Below are 22220 nucleotides of genomic sequence, written 5' to 3' on the forward strand. Positions count from 1 at the left end.
TCAGAGCTACTGTTTTTCAAGCAGAAATTGAACTGCCTTTATTAGGGTAGGATGTCAAGCCTTCATTTGTGTTGTTCCACAGCAGAACAGATCCAGAGACGCCTCTGCAGGGCAGCGGGCAGGGCTGAGACTCCAAATGGCTACGAGGCCCAGAATCTTTGGTAAGGCACGAGCTGCACTGGGCTGAGAGGTGCTCTCGGGGTCTGGGCAGGCTCTGTTCTCTCTGGCCTGGCTGCAGCTCAGTCTAGGTGAGGCCTAGGACGGCCTGGAGCTCCTGAGCTTTGTCACCAGGCAACGAGCCCAGTGCTGAGTGGAAGCTGTCGGTGTGCTGTCTGGCCAAGAATGTCAGGAGCAGCAGCAATGCGGCCTTGGTATCTGGGTGGAAAGTGCAGAGGGAGAGATCCCGCAAGGACTGGCCCTCCCCCAGCTGCCCCAGGCCCTGTGACCCCTGGCCCTGCCCACTACTGCCACCCTCACCTGGTGGGATCTTATTGTCGGCCAGAATGAGGCTGCAGATGCGCAGGAGCTCAGGAGCCACATCTACAACCTGTGAGAAAAGAAAGGCTGACTTAGGGGTGGCAGCACCCTTGGGCCCGGGTCCAGGGGGGCAGTGGTAGAGACCAAAGAGAGGGAGAATCTCCCACCAGGGATACTTTGAGTGTGATACCAATTCACATCCAAGACAACTGTGAAACATGAGAAGGACCTAAGAAACATGGTAGTAGTAATTGTTGTTTTTTTTGAAGGAGACAGGATTGTGACCAAAGAGGAATGAAGTTAAGAACAAAAGAATCCCCTGGTTTCTCTTCAGATCTATTAAGTCTTTCACCTTTTATTTTAAAGACAGACCAAAAGAATCCCAGACACTTGGGAGCTCCACCAACAGAACAGTCTCTAGAGAAGCAACGGAACAGGAGTCCAAACCTAGCTGGTCAGTTCAGACAAATTCAGGAAGCAGGGCTGCTCTAATTGGAAGGGATGGTGGGGCAGCCCAGGGATACCCACGCCCCATGAGCATCCTGAAGGAGCCCTGGTATAGGAAGTTAGCCTAGGGAAACTCTGATTTCTAGCTCCCCCCAGAGTGTGCAAATGGCCAGGCACGATGGAGCCTCCCTAGGAAAAAGCACTAAGGAGCGTCACAGGACAGTTTAAACTGTTACTCTGCGTCAGCTACAAGCGAGGCCAATTCTGCCTGTGACGAGCAGCAAGCTCCCCTGAGGGCCGCCAGCATCAGCATTACCTGGTCAGGGCTGCTCTGGTACAGGAAGCTGAAGAGGTGTCCTATGGTGACCCATTCCTCCAAGTCCTCCTTCAGTGGCAGGGCATGCAGCAGGGCAGCCAGCACCTGGACACAGAGATGCCTCAGGCCCCTTGTTCCGCACCCTCGCACCCTCCTCAGCTTCCTGGCTGTGCCTGATGCCCCTGGGTCTCACCTGGGGCTCCGGTTTCCTTGTGGGACTGGCCATCAGCAGGCGGGCAAGTGCCCCACAGATGTTGTCACGGACGCGATCGTGGCGCTCCCGTGCCAGGAGGGGCAACAGAAGCCCCAGCAGCTTGGGGAAGTGTCTGGTTCCACAGTCAAGGAACAGGCACGCGGGCAGACCTCTCCCGTCCTCGAGTTCCAGGGATGCTCCCAACCCCACCCAGGCCCTTTCTGCAAACTAAGGATACTCCTGAGCGGGGCGGCCCCCATGTTCTGCCAGCACCCCCAGCCCAAAGACGGCATTGCTCCGCACCTCAGGGTCTGCCTCCCGGGCGGTGCTCAACAGCACAGGGAGCAGCCGAGACACAAACTGGGCTGAGGTGCCACCCAGGCCCTGAATGGACTCCGCCAGGGTCCCCACTGCAAAAGACTTCTCTGCCACTGTGCAGCCTTGCTTCTGGTGGGGGGAGGAGTGAAGTCAGCAGGGACAGAGTGAGGGGCTGGACACAGGGTGCACAGGTAGAACAGGGTTCGAAGCCAGAGCACAGAGCACTCACCGTCTTGCACAGCAGCAGTGGCAAGAAGCCGGCAAAGAAGGGGGCGAAGGCATCTCCCCCGGCTGCAGCTGCCAGGGCTGGGATGGCCTCTCCCGCATGCTCCAGCAACATGGCATCATACTCAGCCTGCGGAACCAGGTCAGGGGCTAGAGCACCAGAGCTAGCTCTGTAGCCGTGGGTGCCTCCCACAATGCCCCTTCCAAGCTGGCCATGTTTGAAACACAGCTTTTTCTCCTGGTACACCTACTCTTAGCTATCGATCCAAGCCCACCCCAATCCCCACCTGCCAGAAGCCTTTCCTGAACCTCCAATGCCTTAGTGGGAGCAGGGCTGCATCATTTGGAGCCATTACCAGCCTTTTAGTGCCCCTGGCCTCCCTAGGCCAAGCCCAGGTGCACTGTCCATCTCTGCCCTGTGCAGACTACCCGGACAGCCTGGTCCCACAGTTTGCATCCATGGCCCTCACCTGGTCCTCCTCTTCTTCCTCCTCGTCGGTGTCCTGACAAGCTATCTGCAGGAAGAGAGTTCAGCTCAGCCTGGCTCTCCTGCCCCTTCCCCTTTCCATGGAGGGGAGATAGGGGAACCTGGACCTGTAGGAGCTTCAGACTATCCCCACTTAGGGCTGAGCCATCTCCTCAGCCCACAGTCCACCCATCCTGCTCACCTTCCTTTGCAGCACCGCCTTGAGCATGTTGCAGAGCTCAGCAAGACGCCCAGGGGGCTGCAACGCGAGGGGCCCGCAGCCGCGCAGCACCCCCGTCAGCGCCTCCAACACGGCCATCACCACCTGGCACTCCCGCTCCACATTCACTGCCTGCATGTAGGACGGCACCACCCGGGCGAGGGCAGTCTGCAGAGCTGGGGACATTATTAGCTGAAGCCCTGATCAGACCCTGTCCCTCCCTCCAATCGCCCCCTGCTTCCAGGGGCCCTAGCCTCCCCTGCTCACCTGCAGTGTTGGGTTCTGAGGGGCAGCTCTGACAGGCCTTGTGCAGTGCGCAGCAGAACTGACCCAGGGCCTCGTGGGCTGCCTTCCGCACGTTCAGGTGAGGGCACTGCAGGGTGAGGAGGGGCAGGATGTGCCTGCTGTGTTCATGGCCAACGCTGGGCCCTGAGCCCTTGGATCCCACCCACTCTACCAGCCCTCTCACCTCTAGCAGCTTGAATACTTCTTCAAAGACAGTCTCCATGTAGGGAAGGAAGGCCACACTGTGGACAGACAGACATATGGCCATTGGGGAAGGAACTCCCAGGCAGGGTTCCCAGTGCTGGGGAAGGCCGAGGCTCACCTGGTGTTCACAGAGATCTCCCCCAGAGCAGCACAGGTGTCTTCCTTCTCATCGAAAAAGGCATTTTCCACGCTGTACCTAGGGTCAGGTGGGGAGGCAGCAGCCATCAGGCACCAGAAGGGGCAGATCTGGCATTGGGCCCTTGCAAAGCCAGGATTCCTCTGACCAGAATGGCAGCCCTCCGCACCCTGAGATCTCTGAGTCCTCCTCCTCTTCCTCATCCTTGTCCATGAGCTCCTCCTCTTCCTCCCCATCGCTCTCGTCAAACAAAAGGAAGGAGGCGCTTCCATCGTACTGAGGCTGGACAGAGGAGGCACAGCAGGGACTCGAGCTTAGCTGAGACTGGGAGATAAATGCCAGTCCCGGGCTGCCCTTCCCCAACTGGCCCAGCCCACCCGTTCTCTGCTCACCACAATGCCTTCAGTGGAACGCAGTGACAGCAGCATAAGTGTGGTGATTTGTGGCAGGTGTGGCCCCAGGCCCTCACCCATGAGTCCTGATAAGGCTGCAAACAGGCTGTACCTGGGGGAGGCAGGCAGAAGCTGTACAGGCAGAAGGGGGAAGCCCAGGAAAACCCCTGATCCAGAAACAGGACAGGGTTCTCAGGTCAGGGCTGTGGATCCAGTGGATGGGCAGGAGACATGGGACAGGGGTGGGATGAGGGCTCACTCACGTGCAGCGCCGCAAGTCAGGGTCGTCTACCTGGTCACACAGGCCCAGCCCTAGCTGGCAGCATTCCTCAGCCAGGGGCCTCATGGGCTCCCCCACTGCTCGAGCCAGCACCCCCAGTGTCTCTGTGGGGACAAGGATTTGGTTAACACTAGGATGTGAAGATGGGTCAGAGGTGTGCGAGGCCAAGACCTGGGGGACCAAAGATGGCAGCTGGGGGGTGATTCAGGAATCCCACTTGTGTTTCTAGGCACAGTGGGAAGGGTGCTTCCTTCGATGAAAAGGAAAAAACCTGTGTTGCCCGGGGGGAGATCTTTGTGAACACCTTGGCCCTTCCCCTGCACTGGGAACCTTGCCTGAGAGCCCCTTACTCACCCAGGCTCTGGATCTGCACAGGCTGAAGGTCCTCATGGCCAGTTAACAGGAATTCCCGCAGGTGCTCCATAATGGTGGGGAAGTAGGGCAGCAGGGAGGCCTGGGCAGCTGTGGCTGGGGAATGGAAGGCCAGTATCAGAGCTGGAGTGAGGACCACCGGTCCATCTGTCACGGACACCCTAGGGAAACCCTGTGCCCTGCCTCCTGCCTCCTTGTCCTCACCAATGGCCCCCAGGGCGCTCACAGCCAGCTCCTTGGCCCGGGAGCTGCTGGGATTCCTCAGAGGCTGCAGCATACATTCCATCAGCTCCGGAAGGTAGGGCTGCACTTTAGGCCCTGTAGGAAAAAGCATTCCTCTAACACCCAGGCCAGGTCTCCTACATTCTGGGGGCCCACCTCCTTCCAGGCTGACCTCTAACATCTAGCCCAGACCTCTTTGGGTGCCTGCCACACCCCTTTCTCTGCTCCAGACAGTGGTTCAGGGAGTTGCACATCCTGTCGCCTTCATCCAAAGCTACATCTCCGTCCCCTCCCTCACATACCCGATTGCCATCACCTACCCAGGTTCTCCACGAAATTCTCCAGGGCATAACAGGCCTTGGCTAGGTGGTTTGTGTGCCCAGAAGGCACCGATTTCAGGTAGGCGAGGAGCAGTGGCATCACCTCCCCTGAATAGCTGCTGATATGGGGCTGAAAGAAGGGGAAAGGAGACCCCGAGTCAGCTCAACGGCGGGTATGCCCTCAAAGCACGCACCTAAGTGCCAATGGCAGCAGGGATGCCTGAGGAGGGGAAGCTGGCCCCTGGGAGGGGTGGGGACTCTGAAATGCTGACTGCCCATTTAGCCTTGCTGACCTGTAGGTTCTCTGAGAACTGGCCCAGGGCAAACAATGCAGCATTGCGTACAACTTGTGATGGGTCCTCCAGGCCCTTGCACACGATCTGCAGCAGTGGGGACAGCAGTCTGGGTGGGGCAGAACAAGAGAATGTAGTCTGAGGGGCAACAACAGAAAGCCCTAGGCTGGGCCATTCTCATTTCCCCTGGGAAAAAGGCTTTCTCTGTCACCAGACAGTAGGCACCACCCCTGGTCCCTATAGCTGGGGAAGCCATTTAAGTTATTTTCCAAATCAGGATGCCTTTTAGAGTGGCGGAAAGCCCTACTGATAATTAAGCTCCAACAATGAGCACAGACCAGGACTGCCACGCGCTGTGTGGTGGTTCTCTCCACTGCCCAGCCTCCCTCTAGGAAAAAGGAATAGACACCTACCTCTGTCTGATGTGGTCACCAGCTCCATCGGACAGTACGGCCAGCACCAGGAGCCCGGCCTTGCGCTGGTACGGTCTTTCACTCCGCAAGGCCTCTTCCAGCATGGGCATCTAAGGGAGCAGATGGTACTCTCCAGAAACCCTGGCATAAGCCTGCCATTCCTCCGGCAACTGGCCCTCCACACCTACTAGGGCCCAAACATCTTCAGCAATGGGAGACTAGGCACACCTGGGGGTAGGGGCGCCAGAAGGGCAGAGCCACACTTACCAACAAGGGACAGAGCTTCTCAGGGGGCAAATGTAGTGCCAGCATGTCCACGACCTGAAAATGGACAGGAAGACTTTGCTGGACTCCATCTCTGCCCCACAGCTACCTAACACCCTGTTACTACCCCTGTAGCATATCTCACCTGTACAGCAAAGTGCTTGGGAGTCTCCCCCACCAGCCCAATCTCCACCTCTTCCTCTTCTGAATCCTGGTCCTCAGGATCCAGCTGGCCCAGTGGGGGCTCGGCAGCCATAATTGGGAAAAGGGTGTGTAGTAAGGGTGGCAGAAGACGATTCTTCAACAAAGCCTTGAAAAGAAGGTGGAATGGTGTCCCTGAGAATCTGCTCTCAAGATGGACTCACATTAAAAATTCTAGCCTTCTAGGCCATAAACGGTCTAACAGAAGATTCCCAAACTCCCAGCTAGGAGCTGGGGTGAGGCCAGATCAATTTTAAATATCTAAAGATACCCAGAGATAGACAGAAAGCCCCAGCAGTGAGGTAAGGGATGGAAATGGGGGTGCACTAATGTGCGTCACAGAGTACTCACCTTGCTCTTGACTTTAACCAAGAAAGTGAGGCAGCAGAGAATACGAACACGTATTGCATCACCCAGAGCCACGTTTTTAGCCACCTGCCCAGAGACTAACTTGAATCAGAGAAAGACAAAGAAACTCCCAGCAATATAAGCAGCAGAGGCTGTGCCTGTCCTCAGCTCACCTCCAGGCAAAATGTGAGGACCTCAGAGAGGTGGGAGGTGATGATGGGCACCTCTGACTCTAGCAATTCATCCAGGGCCTCCACAGCCTCACAGGCCTTTGCCTGCCAGACAAACAAGTCATAGGGTTACCATGCTCTTCTTCAGTGGACCAGGCTGGGTGCTCCTACACTCTCCTTCCAATAGACCTCTTGCCCACATGTCCTCACCTCATCTACAGGGATCAGAGTCTGCATGGCCACAATGAGCTTGGGCACCAACATCCGCGCAAGAGGCTAGAGGACAGAAAGCATAATACGGGCTCATCTCAGGCCCCAGAAGCTGGCAGCTTCCTCAAAGCCTGGGCACAAGATGAGCCCAGGTACAGGGGATACCCACAGTATCCCCTCTCAAGTGTTAGGAAGCACAAATGGCAGAGACTCTGAAGTAGTTCTGCATCCTGCAAGAATGAGAATATGAAGACCCAAGAATAGGGAACCAAGAAAGGTGAGGACCCACATCTTACCACGTCATCAGTGCCCAGGTAAGGGGCCATGGTGGTCAGCGTGCGCAGGGAGTAAAAGAGGAGCCCAGGAGAGCCCACCTCACCAAGGGTCTCATTCAGAAGCCAAAGAAGCTCCCGGTGGTGGGGTTGGAAGGCCTCAGGCCGGGAGGTCACCACCACACTTAGCAGCAAAAGGCCCATCTGTTCAGGAGTAGGGGACGAGAGGAAAGCTTACATGGTCTATCCAGCTTCTCGGTCCCTCCATCCCTCCCGCCCACCGACAATGTGCTAATACCTCTCTCTCTGGTATGTGAGGGCTGTGGGTACTGTGCTGAAGAAGTTGCATGAGCTGAGGCCAGGCCTCCAGGCCTTCCTTTCGAAAAATAGTGGCTGAGAGCTGGGCCAGGCTAAGGCTCACAGAGTGCCTGCAAATAGGAGAGATACCCCCACCACCCCCAATCATCCTCCAGTACCCTCCCCAGCACACGCTGGGCCTGCCTCAATGGGCTGGCCAGGAAAGAAACCTTCAAGTGTGGGCAGAGTGTTTGCCAAGTTGGGACACATAAGACCACTAGTGGCTAACAGGGAGACCAGCAGCATGGTGGGTATGTGATCTGGTGAGCCTGGTTTCATGCAGACTGAATTTCAGTTCTGTTCTTCTAAATAGGATATGGCAGACCATCACAGCCCATTCTTATGAAGTTTAGTCTTCAACATGGCCTTAGAACACTTGCTCCACCCTTGGTCTAGAACTGAAATCTTCCCTTCTCCCTGCCCCAGGCCCTGCCTGGAGCTGAAAGACAAGGCAGAAACCCAAAGAGGGTCTCAGTAGGGGGTCAGTCAGGATCCCAAGAGGAGGCAGGTAGGCACTTACTGGGTCTCTCTCTGGAAGGCCGACAGGACCAGGGACTTGAGGCTGGAACACAGGTGACAGGTGTTGGCACTTGGCCGGCCCAGGAGCCGCCTCCGCCTGGCCCCGCCCCGCCCCTGGCCCTGCCCACCTCTCCCGATGCTCAGCTGTCAGCCGTCGCCAGTGGGTGCTCAGTCTTCTGCGGGTCAGCACTGCCGCGAACTGGCGGATCTGGGACGAGGAAGCACGCACGTGAGGGTTTGGGCAGGAAGGTGCTGAACGGGCCGCAGGGGGCAAGCTGGGGGCGTGACCAGTGGCGTGCTATGGGACGCTCAGCGGGAAGGGGCAGGAGCCTCACCTGAGGATCGGCCGCGGAGGCCAGCAGGTCGCAGAGCGCGGGCAGGGCGGCCGGGTCCCGAAGAACGGTCTGGAGCTGCTCAGTGGCCTGGCGGATAGTTTGGGGGTCAGAGTAGGGCTTTTCCCGCAACCTCCCGCTCGCCCGGCCGGGTCTACCCTGTCCATACCCGGCGGATACGCTCGGTGTCCGGCAGCAGCAGCTCCCGCAGGATCTGCTCCAGGCCGGCGGGCTCCATGGCAGCAGCCGAAGAGCCGCTACTGGGTCGGGCGGGGGGAGGGACAGCACGTGGAGGCCCCGAAACCCATTTCCGGCGGAAAGGGCGTTGCTCCGAGCCCCTCCCGTCACCAGGGTGATTCAACTCGCTTCCCATCCGGAGCTCTGGCTTTGCCACTTCCGTTGGCCTCAGCGCCGGCTGAGCCGCGGAAACAGGCCCTGGCAGTGAAGGTTCCCCCAGTCGAGAGTTCCCAAGCTCCGCGTAGAACTCGAGTTCCGTGCGTGCCGGGCCGACCCGGTTTTCTAAAGGGACACTACCCTTAACCGCAGGGCAAGAGTTCCTATATCCAGACCAAACCCTCCAACTACAGGATCCTTTTTCTTAATAAATTTTATTTTGATAATTGTAAAAAGAAAAATCAGGACCAAAACTAAAGGCAACTTAAAAAGTTCAAATATATACTCCTTATATAATAGAGATTTGTAATTTCCAGGCCCTCCGGGGGGAAGAGGGGCCCAAAGGGCAAAGGGGAAGTAGATAATGCCATCACACAATTCAGTCAATCAGAAGAGACGTTGGTAAGAGATCAGTGGGCCTCTGGACGTGAAGAATGGGAGAAAAGATCAATAGTTTTGCCACCCAAAACTTAGTCCATCTTGAGGTTAACATAGATATAACGGATGAACTTTAGGGAAGAAAAAAAGGAGATGGTGCCTAGCATGAGGAAGAAGACATAACCAGTGAGTAAGGAGTAGCCAAAAAACTCTACTGTCTGTACTGCCCCTGACATGTTGGAGCGCCGAGCATAGTAGAAAACCGAGTAGAGGAAGATGAAGAGCCCAGTGGAGCCAACACTCAGCACAGATCGCCACCACCAGCGGTAATCCTCCCCAGACAACTGGAAGTAGGTGAGCGCAATGGAGATGCAAGCCCCCACACTCAGCAGGATGGCGAAGACAAAGAAGAGGATGCCATACAAAGTGTACTGTTCCCGACCCCATACTGTGGCAAAGATGTAGTACAGCTCCACAGAGATGGCACTGTGAAGAGAAGAGAGGATACACAGCATTAAAGGGCTGTGCACTGCCAACACAGTGGCCAGGTCAAAATCCAGCCACCCCCTCCATGTTACCGGGTCACTGTGGAAAGTGGGTCCACTCCACTCCCTGCCCTACAGTTCCTGGCTCCGTGGGGACTCTTTTACCCATGACTAGCTGTGCTCATTTCAAGAACAGCTTCCCTGATAGGTTAAGAGCGAGGATCCTGTCTGTTTTATTTTCTGCTCTATATTATCTGCCTGGCACTAGAGGTACTCAAAAAATTGGACAGGCAATCACATGGGCTTTAAGCCCCAGCTGGTGCCTGTGGACACTAAAGTCAGAAACCAGGAAGGCAGTGAACGGAGCAATGTCTTTGGAGAGCTTTATAAGTGAGCCACCCTCATCTTTGAGTTGATTTAAGCCGAGTCCTGCTTGGATACAGGAGGAACTATTTAATGATCTCTTAATTGTGCACCTGAACCAGGGATCATCACTCTTGTTGGGTCAGGGTACTGAGAAAGGCAGTTAAAGTCGGGAACCTGAGAGTGATGGCCAGAGCATAAAGGGAGGATACCTGAAAGGCAGGAAGCCTCCAACCGTCATGTGGATGAGCGTAGATTTGTACCAGGGCTGGGGCGGGATTTCCCGGGCGATGTTCTTGGTGCGACAAGGTGCATCAAAGGGGCTAGCGTTGTTCTTCCCGAAGATGCCTCCAATGACAGTAAGGGGGAAGCCCACCAGCAGCCAAACCGTCAGAAGCAGCAGGATGGTGGTGGCTGGCAGAGCCTGTGTCGAACCATTAGCCCAGTGCACTGAGTTCACCACACTCCACGTCAGGAAGAAAGGCACTGCAGGGATGGGCCCCCAGAAGGAGGGTCAGCTGGAGGAACATCCCTGGGGCCACCCACTCTGACTAGACCTAACAGGGAGAGAGGTGAAGCATCCTGCTCCCAAGCTGACCTCACCTTTTCGCATCCCATAGTTCTCAGTTCCTTATTTTACCAACATCCCTTCCCCCATCCATTATCATTAAGGGTCAAGGCAGCTGTTACATAATGATCAAAGAGAAACACAATCCACCTGCCTCCCAGGGCTTGTTCTGCTGTAGCATTGGTGATTCCTAGCATGACCCATTCCTTTGGCTTAAGGCCCTATTTTCAGAAAATCCTCTTCAAACATAAATGTGATGGAGTACAAATCAGACACTCAAGATTGGGAACATGAAAGGTTCAAAATGCATACTACTACTGCTGCCTTTGAAAGGACAAGCTGGCTTGTAAGGCTAGAGTGGGGTAGCCTCCTGCAAATAAAAAAAAAAAAACTTATTTTCGCGGGGACACCTGGGTGACTCAGTCAGTTAAGCGTCCGACTTTGGCTCAGGTCATGATCTCATGCTTTGTGGGTTCAAGCCCCATATCAGGCTCTCTACTCAGTGCAAAGCCCACTTCAGATCCTCTGTCCTCCTCTCTCTACCCCTCCCCCACTGATGCGTGCACATGTTCTCTCTCAAAAATAAACGTTAAAAAAAATTTTTTTTTTTTTTTAAGTAGGCTCTAAGCCCAGTGCAGAGCCCAATGTGGGGCTTGAACTCACAACCCTGAGATCATGACCTGAACCAAGATCAAGAGGGGGACACCTAACCGACTGAGCCATCCAGGTGCCCCCAAAAAACCTTTTAAAAAGGGACTATCAAGAAATATGTTCGAGAAGGAGTGTTATTTCACTCTTAACATAATGGTTAAGAATACAGGCTCTAGAGTCAGACTGCCTGCATCTGAAACCTGGTTTGCTTCCTCTTAGGAGTGTAATTTCAGGCAAATTGCTTAACCAGCCTTCAATTTCCTCATCTGTAAAAATGGGGACAATATTAACTCCCGCATAGGGCTATTGTGGGGATTAAATGCGATGAAGGCATGCAGAGTGCTTACCATGCTGCCTAGAATATTTTAAGGACTTAATTTTTAAACTATGCAAAAGAAATGCAGTCTTGTCTTTTGAATGGTTTTCTTGTTTCTTTTGCCCATTTTCATTCCCTTAAGGCCTTACTCTAACTCTATCCCAGGTTCCATGATGTGTTGTAAGTTCCTAAACCCTCAGTCGCCAGGCCAGCCCACCAGGGAAAGGGCAGTCCTCACCAGAGAAGAGGCTGGTGGTGAGAATGATGTTCCACACCCAACGCTCGCCTCCAATCTGCCGGTAGAAGTGGCTGGACACGTAGCCAGAGATGCAGCAGGTCAGGGCATACAACAAGATGGCTGCCGAGTTAATGGCCCCATGACGGTGCACATTGAACATGCCCAGCAGCGCCATGACAATAATGCCTGCAGGGTAGTAGTGGAAAGCCTGTGTCAGGTCTCCCCTGTCCCTTTTCTGACAACTTCAGAGGAATCATCCCCCTTTCTCCCAGACCCAAGGAAAACAATATCCCCTAATTCTGTTGTTCAGCAAACCCACAACTGAATATACACATGCTTGTTAAAGCCACCCACCCCTTAGGTTTGCCTCTCACCTTGGAAAGAAGAGAAGATCTGCAGATCTTTCCAGAACAAACCACCAACTTAGTTCTACCCCTTGAGAGAAATCCCTGATTAATTTTTATCACCTCACCAGTGCCAAGGGCCAGGAACTGGGCACCCACACCAAGCACAGCACAGAGCAGACCACGGTATGGAGGGAAGCGGAAGACATCTGTATGGATAATTTTCCAGCCATTGTCACCTTGATCAAAGTCATCACCAGAACCTGCAGAGGTAGTCTCCTCATCCAAGTTGTATCGAGCCAGGTCGTTTCGAAGCACACGCATGAGAATGACAGCCACAAAACCCACCAGTAAAAACACAAGCACCATGGAATTGATGATGGACAACCAATGGATTTCCAGTGTTCGGGGAAAGAAACCACTGTCATCGCCACGGCGCCTGTCACTCCGACGTTCCACTGAAGTCTCAGACCAGCGCACGCTGTAGGTGTGGGTGAGGCCTAAGAACTCATCAGGTCGTAACCCATCTAAGCTGTGGGGCTTGACGTCCCGCACAGAGACATTGGCAAATATAATTCGGTCTCCGTGGAATTCTAGGTGGAAGTCCAGATGGGTCCAAAGCCCTATCTTGTGGCTGTGAGGCAGGAAGCCACTCTCCTCCATGTAGCCCACAAAGCCACGGATTGGCAAATCATCCACTACAAATTCAAAGTAATACAGTTCCTCAATGGCCTGGCGCAGTTGCTCCACCTACAAAGAGCAAGTCAGGAGTCAGATACGGCCTCCCCAGGCATAGCGTTAGAGCAAGGTTCCACAGCCTGGACACTTCTGACATTCTGGGCTGGATAATTTTTATTGTGGGGAGCTGTCCTGTGCACTGTAATATGTACCATCCCTGGCTTCTTCCCACTAGGTGTCAGTAGCACACCCCCCCCCCCAGCCCCCCTCCCGGCAGTGACAACCAAAATTATCTCCGGACATTGCCAAATATCCCTTGGGAGACAAAATTGCCCCCTGCTGAGAACCACTAGGTTAGAACCTAGTATGCTGGGATTCTCCAAAACGAGCAATGTGACTTGACAGGGTTAAGGTGTAGAAAAAGGAGAAAGGCAAGGTGTCAGAAGGTCTGGAGTAGACTAAAGTGCCCTAAGAGAGGATTTGCTAAAGAAAAAAAAAAGCATCACAGGAAAGATTAGAGTGTAAAGGAGCCAGTTAAGAAAGCCAAGAGGTAAGTATGGAAGGAAACAACTATATAGGAGTGATAGTTGGGACCTTATTACCAACAGAGCAGCCTGGAGTCCGGAGCCCTGGGCTCTAATATCACCTCTGCAATTCAGTATCCATGTGGTCTTGGAAAGTCACTTTTGAGCAAGTATGTTTCTTCCTCAACTGAATGCAAATAATACCACCTGTCCTGACTACCTGGTGGGATTGTAGTTAGAGTTAAGTCAGATCATTTCCATAAAGGTGCTATAAGACCATAAATTGTAAGACACTGTTTAGTCCCTGGGAGGGAGGGCTGACTTCTAGCCAATGTGGAGAGGCTGACCTGTGCAGAACTGAGCTGCATGTGGCACAGGATTCTCTTCTCCACATTCTCCCGAAAACGTATCTCGTACAAAGACTCAGCCATTCGGTCCCCATCCAACACTTCACCCAGGCTAAGGCTTTTGTGTCGTATCTTCTCAGGGCAGCAGACCGGAAGCTGATAGTAGTGGTAAGTCTCCTGAGGGTTGTGGTAGGGTCCCACTTTGTTGACATATAGAATGACGGGGTCACCGGCCTTGTAGTGTGTCACACCTTCCACCCCAGGCTCATGGCCTGTGCCCAGCAGCAGCATCAGAAGTGACAACCACTGGTAGCTCCAACTCCGCGGGTGCCCTAGGACTGTCATCCTTAAGGCAGCAGAACCTGTTTGGGGGAGTCCTGCAGTTATGGAAACCAATTCCTGACGCCCCAGGTCAAGTCGTTCGAACCGCTCCAATTCCTCCCCTTGGGTTCTCCAACCCTCCTTCGGGAGGCCGCCTCCCGACCCCCAGACAACACTGTCACACTGTCCTCCTTTGCTCTCCTGTTCTCTAAGTCTGGGGCCCCCCTCCCGCAGCCCGCCTGCCCGGGACCTCCCCGCGCCCCAGCCCGTTTCCATGGCAACGCCACGCGGCCTCGCACCTCAGGCACCTTCCCGCGGCCCCCGCGGGGTCCTCACCGCACGGGAAGGGCTGGCCGAGGCGGCGCCCGCGGCCTCTGCGGCCCCGTAGCTGCCCTTGGGTTCCTGCCGGGGTCTCCCCCCTGAGCGGCGCGCTAGCGGCGGCCCGGGAAGGACCTGACGACCGACCTCCACGGGGTTGGCCGCCGCGGTGCCTGATCGCAGCGGCTGTTGCCACACCATACGGTAGACCGCACTGAGTTCAGTTAAGTGTTCGCCGACTAGCTTTCTCCAGTCGGGAGCCCGGCCCAGCTCTGGAGAGCCCGCAAGGCCCGGCTAGCCCGTCCCCCGAAGGTGGGCCCTCCCGGCGATCTGGAGAGCAGCCCGGGACACGTCAGTCTTACCACTTCCGCCTCACCCGCGGGGACCTCAGTCGGGCGGAAAGCTCCTTTTCTGGAGCCTAGTGGGGACCACGCCCCCGATGCTGCGGCCGGTGCGCTGTTCCACCGACGGTCTTTCGGGCAGGGACTGAGGCTGAGGCCTGGCTGCGGGGACCCGGACGCCACTTTGGGGTAAGAGTCGCTGCCGGGCCGCTCGCCCGTCCCAGGGAAGACTTGGGGGCACCTGCCGGCAGAGGCCGGAGAGCCGTGCCCGCCGCACGCGCCCAGTAACTGTCCAGGAAACGGAGCCCGGTTGGTGGCTGGGCCTACACCTAGTGGACGCCCAGGAGCATTTGCCGGCTGAACCGGTGGGTCTCGCCACCGAATGCAGAGGGCGAGCTCAGAGAGGCGGTTGATGGCCCCCAACCCGGGCGGAGGTGAGACTTTGGGCGTCGCTGTGCTGGGACATCGAGGGCACAGTACGTGCAAGTGTCCTGGAATCTGCATCTCATTTCACTGCTCCTCTTCCAACCCGTCACGAGTGGCCTCCCCCCAAAAAATAAATAAATAAGTAAAAATGTCTTCCCGAGGCTGTGCTGGAGGCCTCCCCGGCCAAATAATGACAGCCCCATGTTCGAAGACAGGCAAGACTGAGGCAGGTCTGGTGCGGAGACACGCAAAGAGACAGGGTGTCAGCCCTTTTACCGGGTGAGTTGGGCAGCCTGGCAGGGTTATTTAACCTGCAGGCAAAGAATCTTGTCATACGTTCGACTTTTTCGGTGTTCTTGTTATTTACGTGTGTGTGTGTGTACGCGCGCGCGCACGCGTTTGGGCTTCTCAATTTTATATTGCAGATTACTCTGGAAAAGTTTACCCTTGCCTGTCTTGGCCATTTTAAGGGTATCTGCCATTGGGAGAGTTTTGAAGCTCAGACCCAGGGGCAGTAACTTCCGTTTGGCCACTTGGGGGCAACATGTAAGGATGCAGATTTAAGTTTCCCTTTCCCTGGGTAAAGAAGTAGTGCCTCACCTCCCTGTAGGAGGAGGTGAGGTTCCAGGAAGTAGGGGATTGAGTTTTTTAGATAATCAGTGGATTTTGTAATTAGAAAAGTAATTTAGAGAAGCCAGAAACCTGGGACTCTCTCACTCCCCTGTCCCCAGGGGACATCCTCTTCAGATCAGTGCCACCAAGCCCCCCTGCTTATTTCCTGAATATTTTCCAATACTTGCCCTCCTTGCAGCTGCCTTGGTTCAGGTCCCACCCTCTCTCACCTAAATTACCATGATAGCCACCTTGCTAGTGTCCTGGTCACCTCCCAACTTGGATCCATTTTCCATACTGCTGCTATAAAGATTTTTTAAAAAATATGTGTCCTATTTCCAGCAACAGTGGTTCTGAAATCTTGGTGCTCATCAGATTGAACCAAAAGCTTATTTAAAACATAGAGACCTGGGTCCCACCAAATCAGGATCTTAGAGGAGGGGGTGACTGGTCATTATTTTTTAACAGGCTTTGATTTTGACTACAATTTGACCATGAGTACATAGGATAAATTCTTAAAAGCTTGGCATATGAGACCTGTCAGACCTGGATCTTTACTTCTCCAGGTACATTACCCTTTTGGAACCCTGTCCTGTGTTCAAACTAGAATCTTCAATGTCGTGTTCTCTCAAGTCTACAAGCTTATGTAGCTCCTTTTGCCTAGACTTCCCAGTCTACCATTCCCTACTTACCTGCCTGGAGACTTTTGACAGTGCAAATGCTTCCCCTATAAAGCCTGCTTTTACATCTTCCAGTCTTTGATTATAGCACTTTACCTCACTGGACTGTTATTTTACTTCTTATGTGTCTCTCTTCCTTGTTAATTGCTAACTACTCACAGGAAGACTAAGTTATACATCTTGATATCCTTAGCAGTGCTTTCGTATAAAGTCGGCAGCTTAATAAATGTTTTTCAAATGAACTGGTTTACCCCCTGGACATGCCCCCTGCACAATGATAACACAGCTGCCACCAGGCTGCCCATCCCAGGGCCAGCCAACTATCCAGAGGGTGGGGCTGTGTGGCCCTCCTTACCATGATGTGCCCTGGACAACTCATCTTGGTAGATCGAGGATGTAGATTAGGCTTCCAACAAACTTTGGAACCATCCTGCCAGCAGGATCAGCAGGCTGTCAGTAAATAGGAATTTACCAGTAGTCTATGGCATAATCTGTTGTTGGGAGTTGTTTTGCTTTGGAAGATAGAAATGTGATTCTTCCCTTGTTCTTTCCTGAGTGCCACTCCCCACCCCCACCCCACCCCCTCCCCACCCCCTCATCCCCCCCCCCCAGTCTTAAATCCAGGTTAACCCTTCAGTGACCACAATCTCTGTCATTCCCTGCAACCTGTATTTTTCTAGCTTGTCTTCCTTACCCATGCAGCTTAGATTTGGCATTCCATCATTTCAGCCACATTCTTGACTGTGTTCTTGATGCCTCTCTTCCATTATTGTTTCATTCCAGCTGCCAAGTGAAACCTTAATCTTGGGTTCATATTCAAGAACTGTCAGTATTCAAGCACCTATACCCAAGATGAATCTTAACACTGTGTTAAAATCGTGTGTTTCTAAATTGTGTTTTTAACCTCAGTTGGACCCCCAGTGCTGCTCAGTGATCCTGTTCATTTTCCAGATCAGCTATCTTATTCTGCACAACCCATTCTTCTCAAACCTGACTTCATCTCCCTCTTCTTGCCAGTTGACCTCCCTGACAGCCTAGTGGGAGATGCAAGCAGAAAAAAAACACAGTTACAGGCACTGTGACAGAGAAAGTATTGGGGCTCTGGGAGCACCCAGGAGGGAGGAACATCCAGTTTGCTCTTGAGCAGTTGGTAAAGGTGTCCTTAAAACAGCTTATGAGCTAAGTCCTGAAGGGAGAGTAGGGGTTTGCCAGACAGAGAAAGCAATGAAGGAAAAGTAATTCTGTTTGTAGCATTGCATGCAGGTTAAAAGATAAAATTGGAGAAGTAAGCAGGGTCAGATATATAAATATATAAATACATATATATACATATAAATTTGGACTTGATCCTGAGGAGAATGGGGAGACACTGAATTGTTTCAAGTGGGCATAAAATCAGATTTACACCTTGGAGTTGAGGGTGAAGACTGGAGGGGAGCAGAAAGCTTGCCAGAGCGATCAGTTGAGAACTGAAAGAGGCTTCAGCTAAGGCAGTGACAGCTGCTCCGGGAGCCTGAAACATATTGTTAAAAATACTTAGGAGGTAGAAGAGACAGAATTTGGTGACAGATTGGATGTAGGGGCCGAGGTAGAGGGAAGGGTCCAGGTGACATTTGGGTGTGTGAACTGAAAACAACTAGTATAGAACTTACAGAAAGAGGAAATCTAGGGCAAGAACATACAGACTTCAGTTTTGGACATGGCACGTGGAAGATACAAACATGTCCATGTGAATCCAGCAAGCAGTTGGATGCTGGATCTGGAACTCCAGAGACATCTGAGATAGAGACAAGATTAGGAGCAGTCAGAATGGATGTAATCAGTAAGGTGTGGGGAATGGGGGAGATCCTAAAGGATGAGGACATAAGACCTATGGTAGAACCTTCACGGTATGATTAAGGGACAGACAGAAGATAAGGCTCCAGTGAAGTGTGAGGAGTGGCCAGAGGGATAGGAGGAATACTACAGAATTTAAGGTCATGGAAAGCAAGATAAGAATGCATTTCAAGGTTCAGAGGTGGAATCAGGTGGAATCTATTCCACCTTTCAATCCGAGTGATCCTTGTAATCTTGTAACCGTCTTTACTGGTATAAAGCTATGGAAGTGACGCTTTGTGGTTTTGGAGCCTAGGTTTCAATTGATCATACAATTTCTGATTTTTTTTTTTTCTCTTGAAATTCAGTGCTACTGTGTGAAGGAACTCTGGCTAGTCTGCTGGATAGTGAGACCATATGCAGCAGAAACAAACGATCCCAGCAAAGATGAGACCACTTGGAAGAACCACCCAACTGAGCCCAGCTCAACTTGCAAAAAAAAAAAAAAAAAAAAAAGTGGTTGTTTTAAGCCAGAAAAACATTTTAAGGTTAAGATTCCTTAGAATATGTTTCTACAACACCTTATAATGCTCTGTAATATTCTCACACGTGTGTTTCTCATGCTGGATAATAAAACTCTAGGAGCATAGGGTCTCTATTGGTCTTATTATTTTATCCCAGTAGTCAGCCTGATACATAGTGGGTGCTCAATAAACATGAATGGTTGAAGGGATTAGATCTATGGCGGGGGCAGGCAGGGTGGGGGGAGTCTCACCAAATTGCAGAAGTTGCCTCTAGGAATACGTTCCAAAGTGCACTTCATTCTCAAGTCTTATGGCCAGTGGTGGAAAGAAGGTGAATTGTGATGTATGTGGAACATGGGACCTTGAGGAGTTCCGTAACCAGGAGGAGAAAGAAGTAACAACAGCTAGTGGAGACAAAAAGAACTGCTTCTCCCTTCTTCCCCCTCCACGTTTCTAGTGAGAGTTGATCCCAGCATCCCAGACTTGTGTGACTATATAGGCAAGCTTTCAAAGATTAACTTTACTTTGGTACCCTAGCCCTCATGGCTTTCTGAGCAGATAATAGGCTTTTAAGTAGCAAAGCTCCCTGCTCTCAGAAAGCCCAACACCATGCGGAAGGGAGACACCCTGGAGGTAGCACCACCCACCTCAGCCTACCGCTCTGTCATGGAGGAGTATGGTTACGAGGTGGGCAAGGTCATTGGCAATGGCTCCTATGGGACGGTTTATGAGGCTTACTACACAAAGCAGAAGATCATGGTGGCTGTCAAGATCATCTCAAAGAAGAAGGCCTCTGAGGACTACCTTAACAAGTTCCTGCCCCGTGAGATACAGGTTGGAAAGGGGGCTAGAATAGGGTACTGGTACCAAGCTCATTAAGACTTCTGGCCATGGTCTGGAGGGGGTAGAGCCAGAACCCCACCCCCAACCCCAAATCGGGTGAATGTCTTACTATGCAGCAGGAAGATGATACAAATTCAACCTCTTTCCACCCACCCACTCACCTCCAGCGCCTCACAAAGTAAAAGTACAAAGCATAGGGTCTGCCCACAAACCACCAGCCCTCTGGGGTTTAATCCTGCTGCAGAGTTCTAAGTAAGTTAGCAGCAGGACAGTAGGAGGGCTGGGAGCACAGCCAGGGTTCTCCCTTCCCAGGTTTGATGGGTCCCTCTTCCGGGGCCAGGTAATGAAGGTCCTGCGGCACAAGTACCTCATCAACTTCTATCAGGCCATCGAAACCACATCCCGAGTATACATCATTCTGGAGCTGGCTCAGGGTGGTGACGTCCTTGAATGGATCCAGCACTATGGGGCTTGCTCTGAGCCCCATGCTGGCAAGTGGTTCTCCCAGATGACCCTGGGCATCGCCTACCTGCACAGCAAGGGCATCGTGCACCGGTGAGGGCGCTGCCACCCAGGCTGGGGCCTTTGGGCTCTCAAGGGGGTTTTATGCATATTTTCCATTTTCTGCCCTCTTTTTCCCTCCCTTGGCCTTCCTCAGTTATCTAGGCCCATCCATCCCCTCTATTTTAATTGTCTGGTCAAGAACATTTATGTAGTACCCACCGTGAACACAGCACTCTGTGAACTACAATGATGAGCCCTCGCTGGTCCCCAGGTACCATCCTCTCTCACCTTTGGGCTCTGCTCATTAACTCCATGGTTCCTTCCTCTCAACCTTGTGTCCTCATAACGGCACCTGTCTCCCACTTTGCCTTTTCCATCTCTAGCCTCTGACCCCTTGCCCTTCAGCTCCTGGTCTAATACTAAGCCCTCTCCCCAGCCTGACCCCCAGCCTTTCTGCTGCTGGTAGGGACTTAAAGTTGGAGAACCTGTTGCTGGACAAGTGGGAGAACGTGAAGATATCGGACTTTGGCTTCGCCAAGATGGTGCCTTCTAACCAGACTGTGCATGGTAGCTCTTCTTACCGCTATATGAACTGCTTTACCCACCTCAGCCGGACCTACTGTGGCAGCTTTGCTTATGCCTGCCCGGAGATCTTGCTGGGCTTGCCCTACAACCCTTTCCTGTCTGACACCTGGAGCATGGGCGTCATCCTCTACACTCTAGTGGTGGCCCGGCTGCCCTTTGATGACACCAATCTCTTAAAGCTGCTGAAAGAGACTCAAAAGGAGGTCACTTTTCCACCTAACTACTCCATCTCCCAGGAGTGCAAGGTGCTGGCTCCCCCAGGAGGGCTGAGGCCTCAGGGATGACCCACAGGGAGGGAATACCTAATGTAGGCCTCCCCACCCCGGGGGAGGCTCTTCCCCACCATCACTGTCTCACACTGTAGCCCCTGCCCCAGAGTAGTTGGTGGGGAGGGAGCTTAAAGGGCCATTCCTGGGCTCCACACCTTAGATGTGAGTGATGAGCTGGTTTCAGCAGGATAAGGCAAGGATTTCCCCCCAAGGAACCCTTCCTTCCCTTCTGCTCCAGGGAGTTACATGCCAGGCTCATCAGGATCAAATCAGGGCCACACCCCCTTTTACCAGAGTGGTGTGATGGGCTATCCTGCTTCTCTCTCAGGTCCAACTGCTCATTGCCTGTGTGGCACAATGGGAGGCAAGCTCAGCCAAGACCTCTCTCTCCCCTGCCCTAGAACCTGGTCTTCCAGATGCTATGCCAAGCCACCAAGCGTGCCACCATCCTGGACATCATCAAGGATCCTTGGGTGCTCAAGTTCCAGCCTCAGCAACCCACCCATGAGATCAGGCTGCTTGAGGCCATGTGCCAACCCCCCAGCACCACTAATCGGCACCAGTCCTTGGAAATCAATACCTAAAAGTGGTTAAGGGAGGGAGTTGAGAGAGGAGCAAAGCAGGAGGGTCTGGGGCTAACGATCTTTTCTACGAAAAATAAATCTATACCTGATTTAGTTTCATCAGCTGGAGTCAAAGACACTCTTTCCTCAAGGGAACTAGCAGGGAACACTACTGAGTCCAAGAGGTGGATTTCTAACCAGTCTGTAACTGGTCATCTTGACACCTATTAAAGTCAACACTGTAATTCAGTATATAGCTCACATGTGGCTCAGGGGGAGAGGGTGCTCAGATGAACATCCCTTTCGGGAAGTTTCATTATTCTAAGTAAATGCTTATTATTACACATCTCTGTGCATTCTAAATGTTCAAGCAGTGGGGCAGAGGCCCTGGTTGCTGTTTGGCCATGGCTCTCCCTGTTTATAACCAAAGGGATGGCATTATTTGCTCTCTTAGAAATGGGTATCAGGATGTGTGAAATGCCTTGGTTTCTTCTCCTTCCTTCAAATGCCACCTTAACCACGACTGAAACGATCCGAGTGAATCATGCACACTATTGCTCTTAGAAACAGAAATGACAGTTCAAACCAAGCCTGTTAGCTATGGGTTCTGAATAATGGAAAGCTCCTTGCTCCTTTATCCCTGTATTCTCCCTCTCTGCCCTTGAAAATGGGCTTTGCAAAGTGAAAATGAGTAGTAAGTCATGGGGCTGTCTTGGCAGAGGCATGACTGGGGGAAAGCAATGAGAGAAGACTCAGAGACAGCTCCACATGGTCCCAAGATAAATAATAGGTGGCAGTTATATATAATAAGGTTAACCTTAACCTCAGCACCAGGCAACTCTAGGACAAACCAATGTGAAAGATGAAACAGTACATGCCTGG

The 22220-nt window shown here is 52.8% G+C and overlaps 3 protein-coding genes across 9 annotated transcripts; 1 reads left to right on the top strand and 2 right to left on the bottom strand.

Moving 5' to 3' along the window:
• Positions 1-10: 10 nt before the first annotated feature.
• Positions 11-8759, bottom strand: IPO4 (importin 4). The gene is made up of 30 exons (XM_019429318.2): positions 8422-8759; positions 8256-8342; positions 8049-8128; positions 7922-7963; positions 7343-7472; positions 7069-7248; positions 6773-6838; positions 6566-6667; positions 6396-6479; positions 5989-6153; positions 5847-5900; positions 5580-5689; positions 5167-5275; positions 4874-5003; positions 4536-4649; positions 4314-4427; positions 3943-4063; positions 3680-3791; positions 3457-3569; positions 3270-3347; positions 3132-3189; positions 2930-3035; positions 2645-2838; positions 2447-2491; positions 1981-2106; positions 1672-1880; positions 1434-1566; positions 1241-1345; positions 478-547; positions 11-375 (listed from the first exon to the last, which is right to left on the bottom strand). The coding sequence occupies exons 1-30, from the start codon at positions 8623-8625 to the stop codon at positions 245-247; spliced, it is 3372 nt and encodes a 1123-aa protein (XP_019284863.2). The 5' UTR covers positions 8626-8759; the 3' UTR covers positions 11-244.
• An 82-nt stretch (positions 8760-8841) lies between these two features.
• TM9SF1 (transmembrane 9 superfamily member 1) lies at positions 8842-14436 on the bottom strand. 3 transcript variants are annotated; one of them, XM_019429321.2, is made up of 6 exons: positions 14324-14436; positions 13538-13899; positions 12117-12738; positions 11645-11830; positions 10084-10357; positions 8842-9509 (listed from the first exon to the last, which is right to left on the bottom strand). In XM_019429321.2, exons 2-6 carry the CDS (start codon positions 13880-13882, stop codon positions 9116-9118), a joined length of 1821 nt encoding a protein of 606 aa, XP_019284866.1. In that variant the 5' UTR covers positions 13883-13899; positions 14324-14436; the 3' UTR covers positions 8842-9115. The 3 variants fall into 3 exon arrangements, with proteins under 3 accessions (XP_019284866.1, XP_019284865.1, XP_019284864.1); XM_019429320.2 differs by lacking the exon at positions 14324-14436 and adding an exon at positions 14195-14297; XM_019429319.2 differs by lacking the exon at positions 14324-14436 and adding an exon at positions 14158-14282.
• Positions 14437-14554: 118 nt separating this feature from the next.
• On the top strand, positions 14555-21458 carry TSSK4 (testis specific serine kinase 4). Of its 5 annotated transcripts, none has more exons than XM_053889303.1 (5): positions 14555-14706; positions 18419-19408; positions 19758-19972; positions 20358-20751; positions 21177-21458. In XM_053889303.1, the coding sequence occupies exons 2-5, from the start codon at positions 19184-19186 to the stop codon at positions 21357-21359; spliced, it is 1017 nt and encodes a 338-aa protein (XP_053745278.1). In that variant the 5' UTR covers positions 14555-14706; positions 18419-19183; the 3' UTR covers positions 21360-21458. The 5 variants fall into 5 exon arrangements, with proteins under 5 accessions (XP_053745278.1, XP_019284878.1, XP_019284877.1 ...); XM_019429333.2 differs by having other exon boundaries at positions 14561-15222; positions 21104-21458; XM_019429332.2 differs by having other exon boundaries at positions 14561-15222.
• The last annotated feature ends 762 nt before the right edge of the window (positions 21459-22220 follow it).

Source organism: Panthera pardus, unplaced genomic scaffold (genome assembly GCF_024362965.1).
Source record: "Panthera pardus isolate Hobbes unplaced genomic scaffold, ASM2436296v1 HiC_scaffold_24, whole genome shotgun sequence".
Taxonomy (NCBI): Eukaryota; Metazoa; Chordata; class Mammalia; order Carnivora; family Felidae; genus Panthera; species Panthera pardus.

What these genes read in the sequence shown, in the direction of transcription:
- IPO4 (XM_019429318.2), bottom strand. Translation starts at nt 8,625, where the DNA reads ATGGGAAGCGAGTTGAATCACCCTGGTGACGGGAGGGGCTCGGAGCAA. An exon ending in CTCACATACCAGAGAGAGAG is followed by an intron (nt 7,249 to 7,342) that starts GTATTAGCACAT and finishes ACTCCTGAACAG; the next exon opens with ATGGGCCTTTTGCTGCTAAG. An exon ending in CGACAATAAGATCCCACCAG is followed by an intron (nt 376 to 477) that starts GTGAGGGTGGCA and finishes CTTTCCACCCAG; the next exon opens with ATACCAAGGCCGCATTGCTG.
- TM9SF1 (XM_019429321.2), bottom strand. Translation starts at nt 13,882, where the DNA reads ATGACAGTCCTAGGGCACCCGCGGAGTTGGAGCTACCAGTGGTTGTCA. An exon ending in TGCAGCTCAGTTCTGCACAG is followed by an intron (nt 12,739 to 13,537) that starts GTCAGCCTCTCC and finishes TGCTCTTTGTAG; the next exon opens with GTGGAGCAACTGCGCCAGGC. An exon ending in GTTCCTGGCCCTTGGCACTG is followed by an intron (nt 11,831 to 12,116) that starts GTGAGGTGATAA and finishes ACTACCCTGCAG; the next exon opens with GCATTATTGTCATGGCGCTG.
- TSSK4 (XM_053889303.1), top strand. Translation starts at nt 19,184, where the DNA reads ATGCGGAAGGGAGACACCCTGGAGGTAGCACCACCCACCTCAGCCTAC. An exon ending in TCCTGCCCCGTGAGATACAG is followed by an intron (nt 19,409 to 19,757) that starts GTTGGAAAGGGG and finishes TTCCGGGGCCAG; the next exon opens with GTAATGAAGGTCCTGCGGCA. An exon ending in AGCAAGGGCATCGTGCACCG is followed by an intron (nt 19,973 to 20,357) that starts GTGAGGGCGCTG and finishes CCCTCTCCCCAG; the next exon opens with CCTGACCCCCAGCCTTTCTG.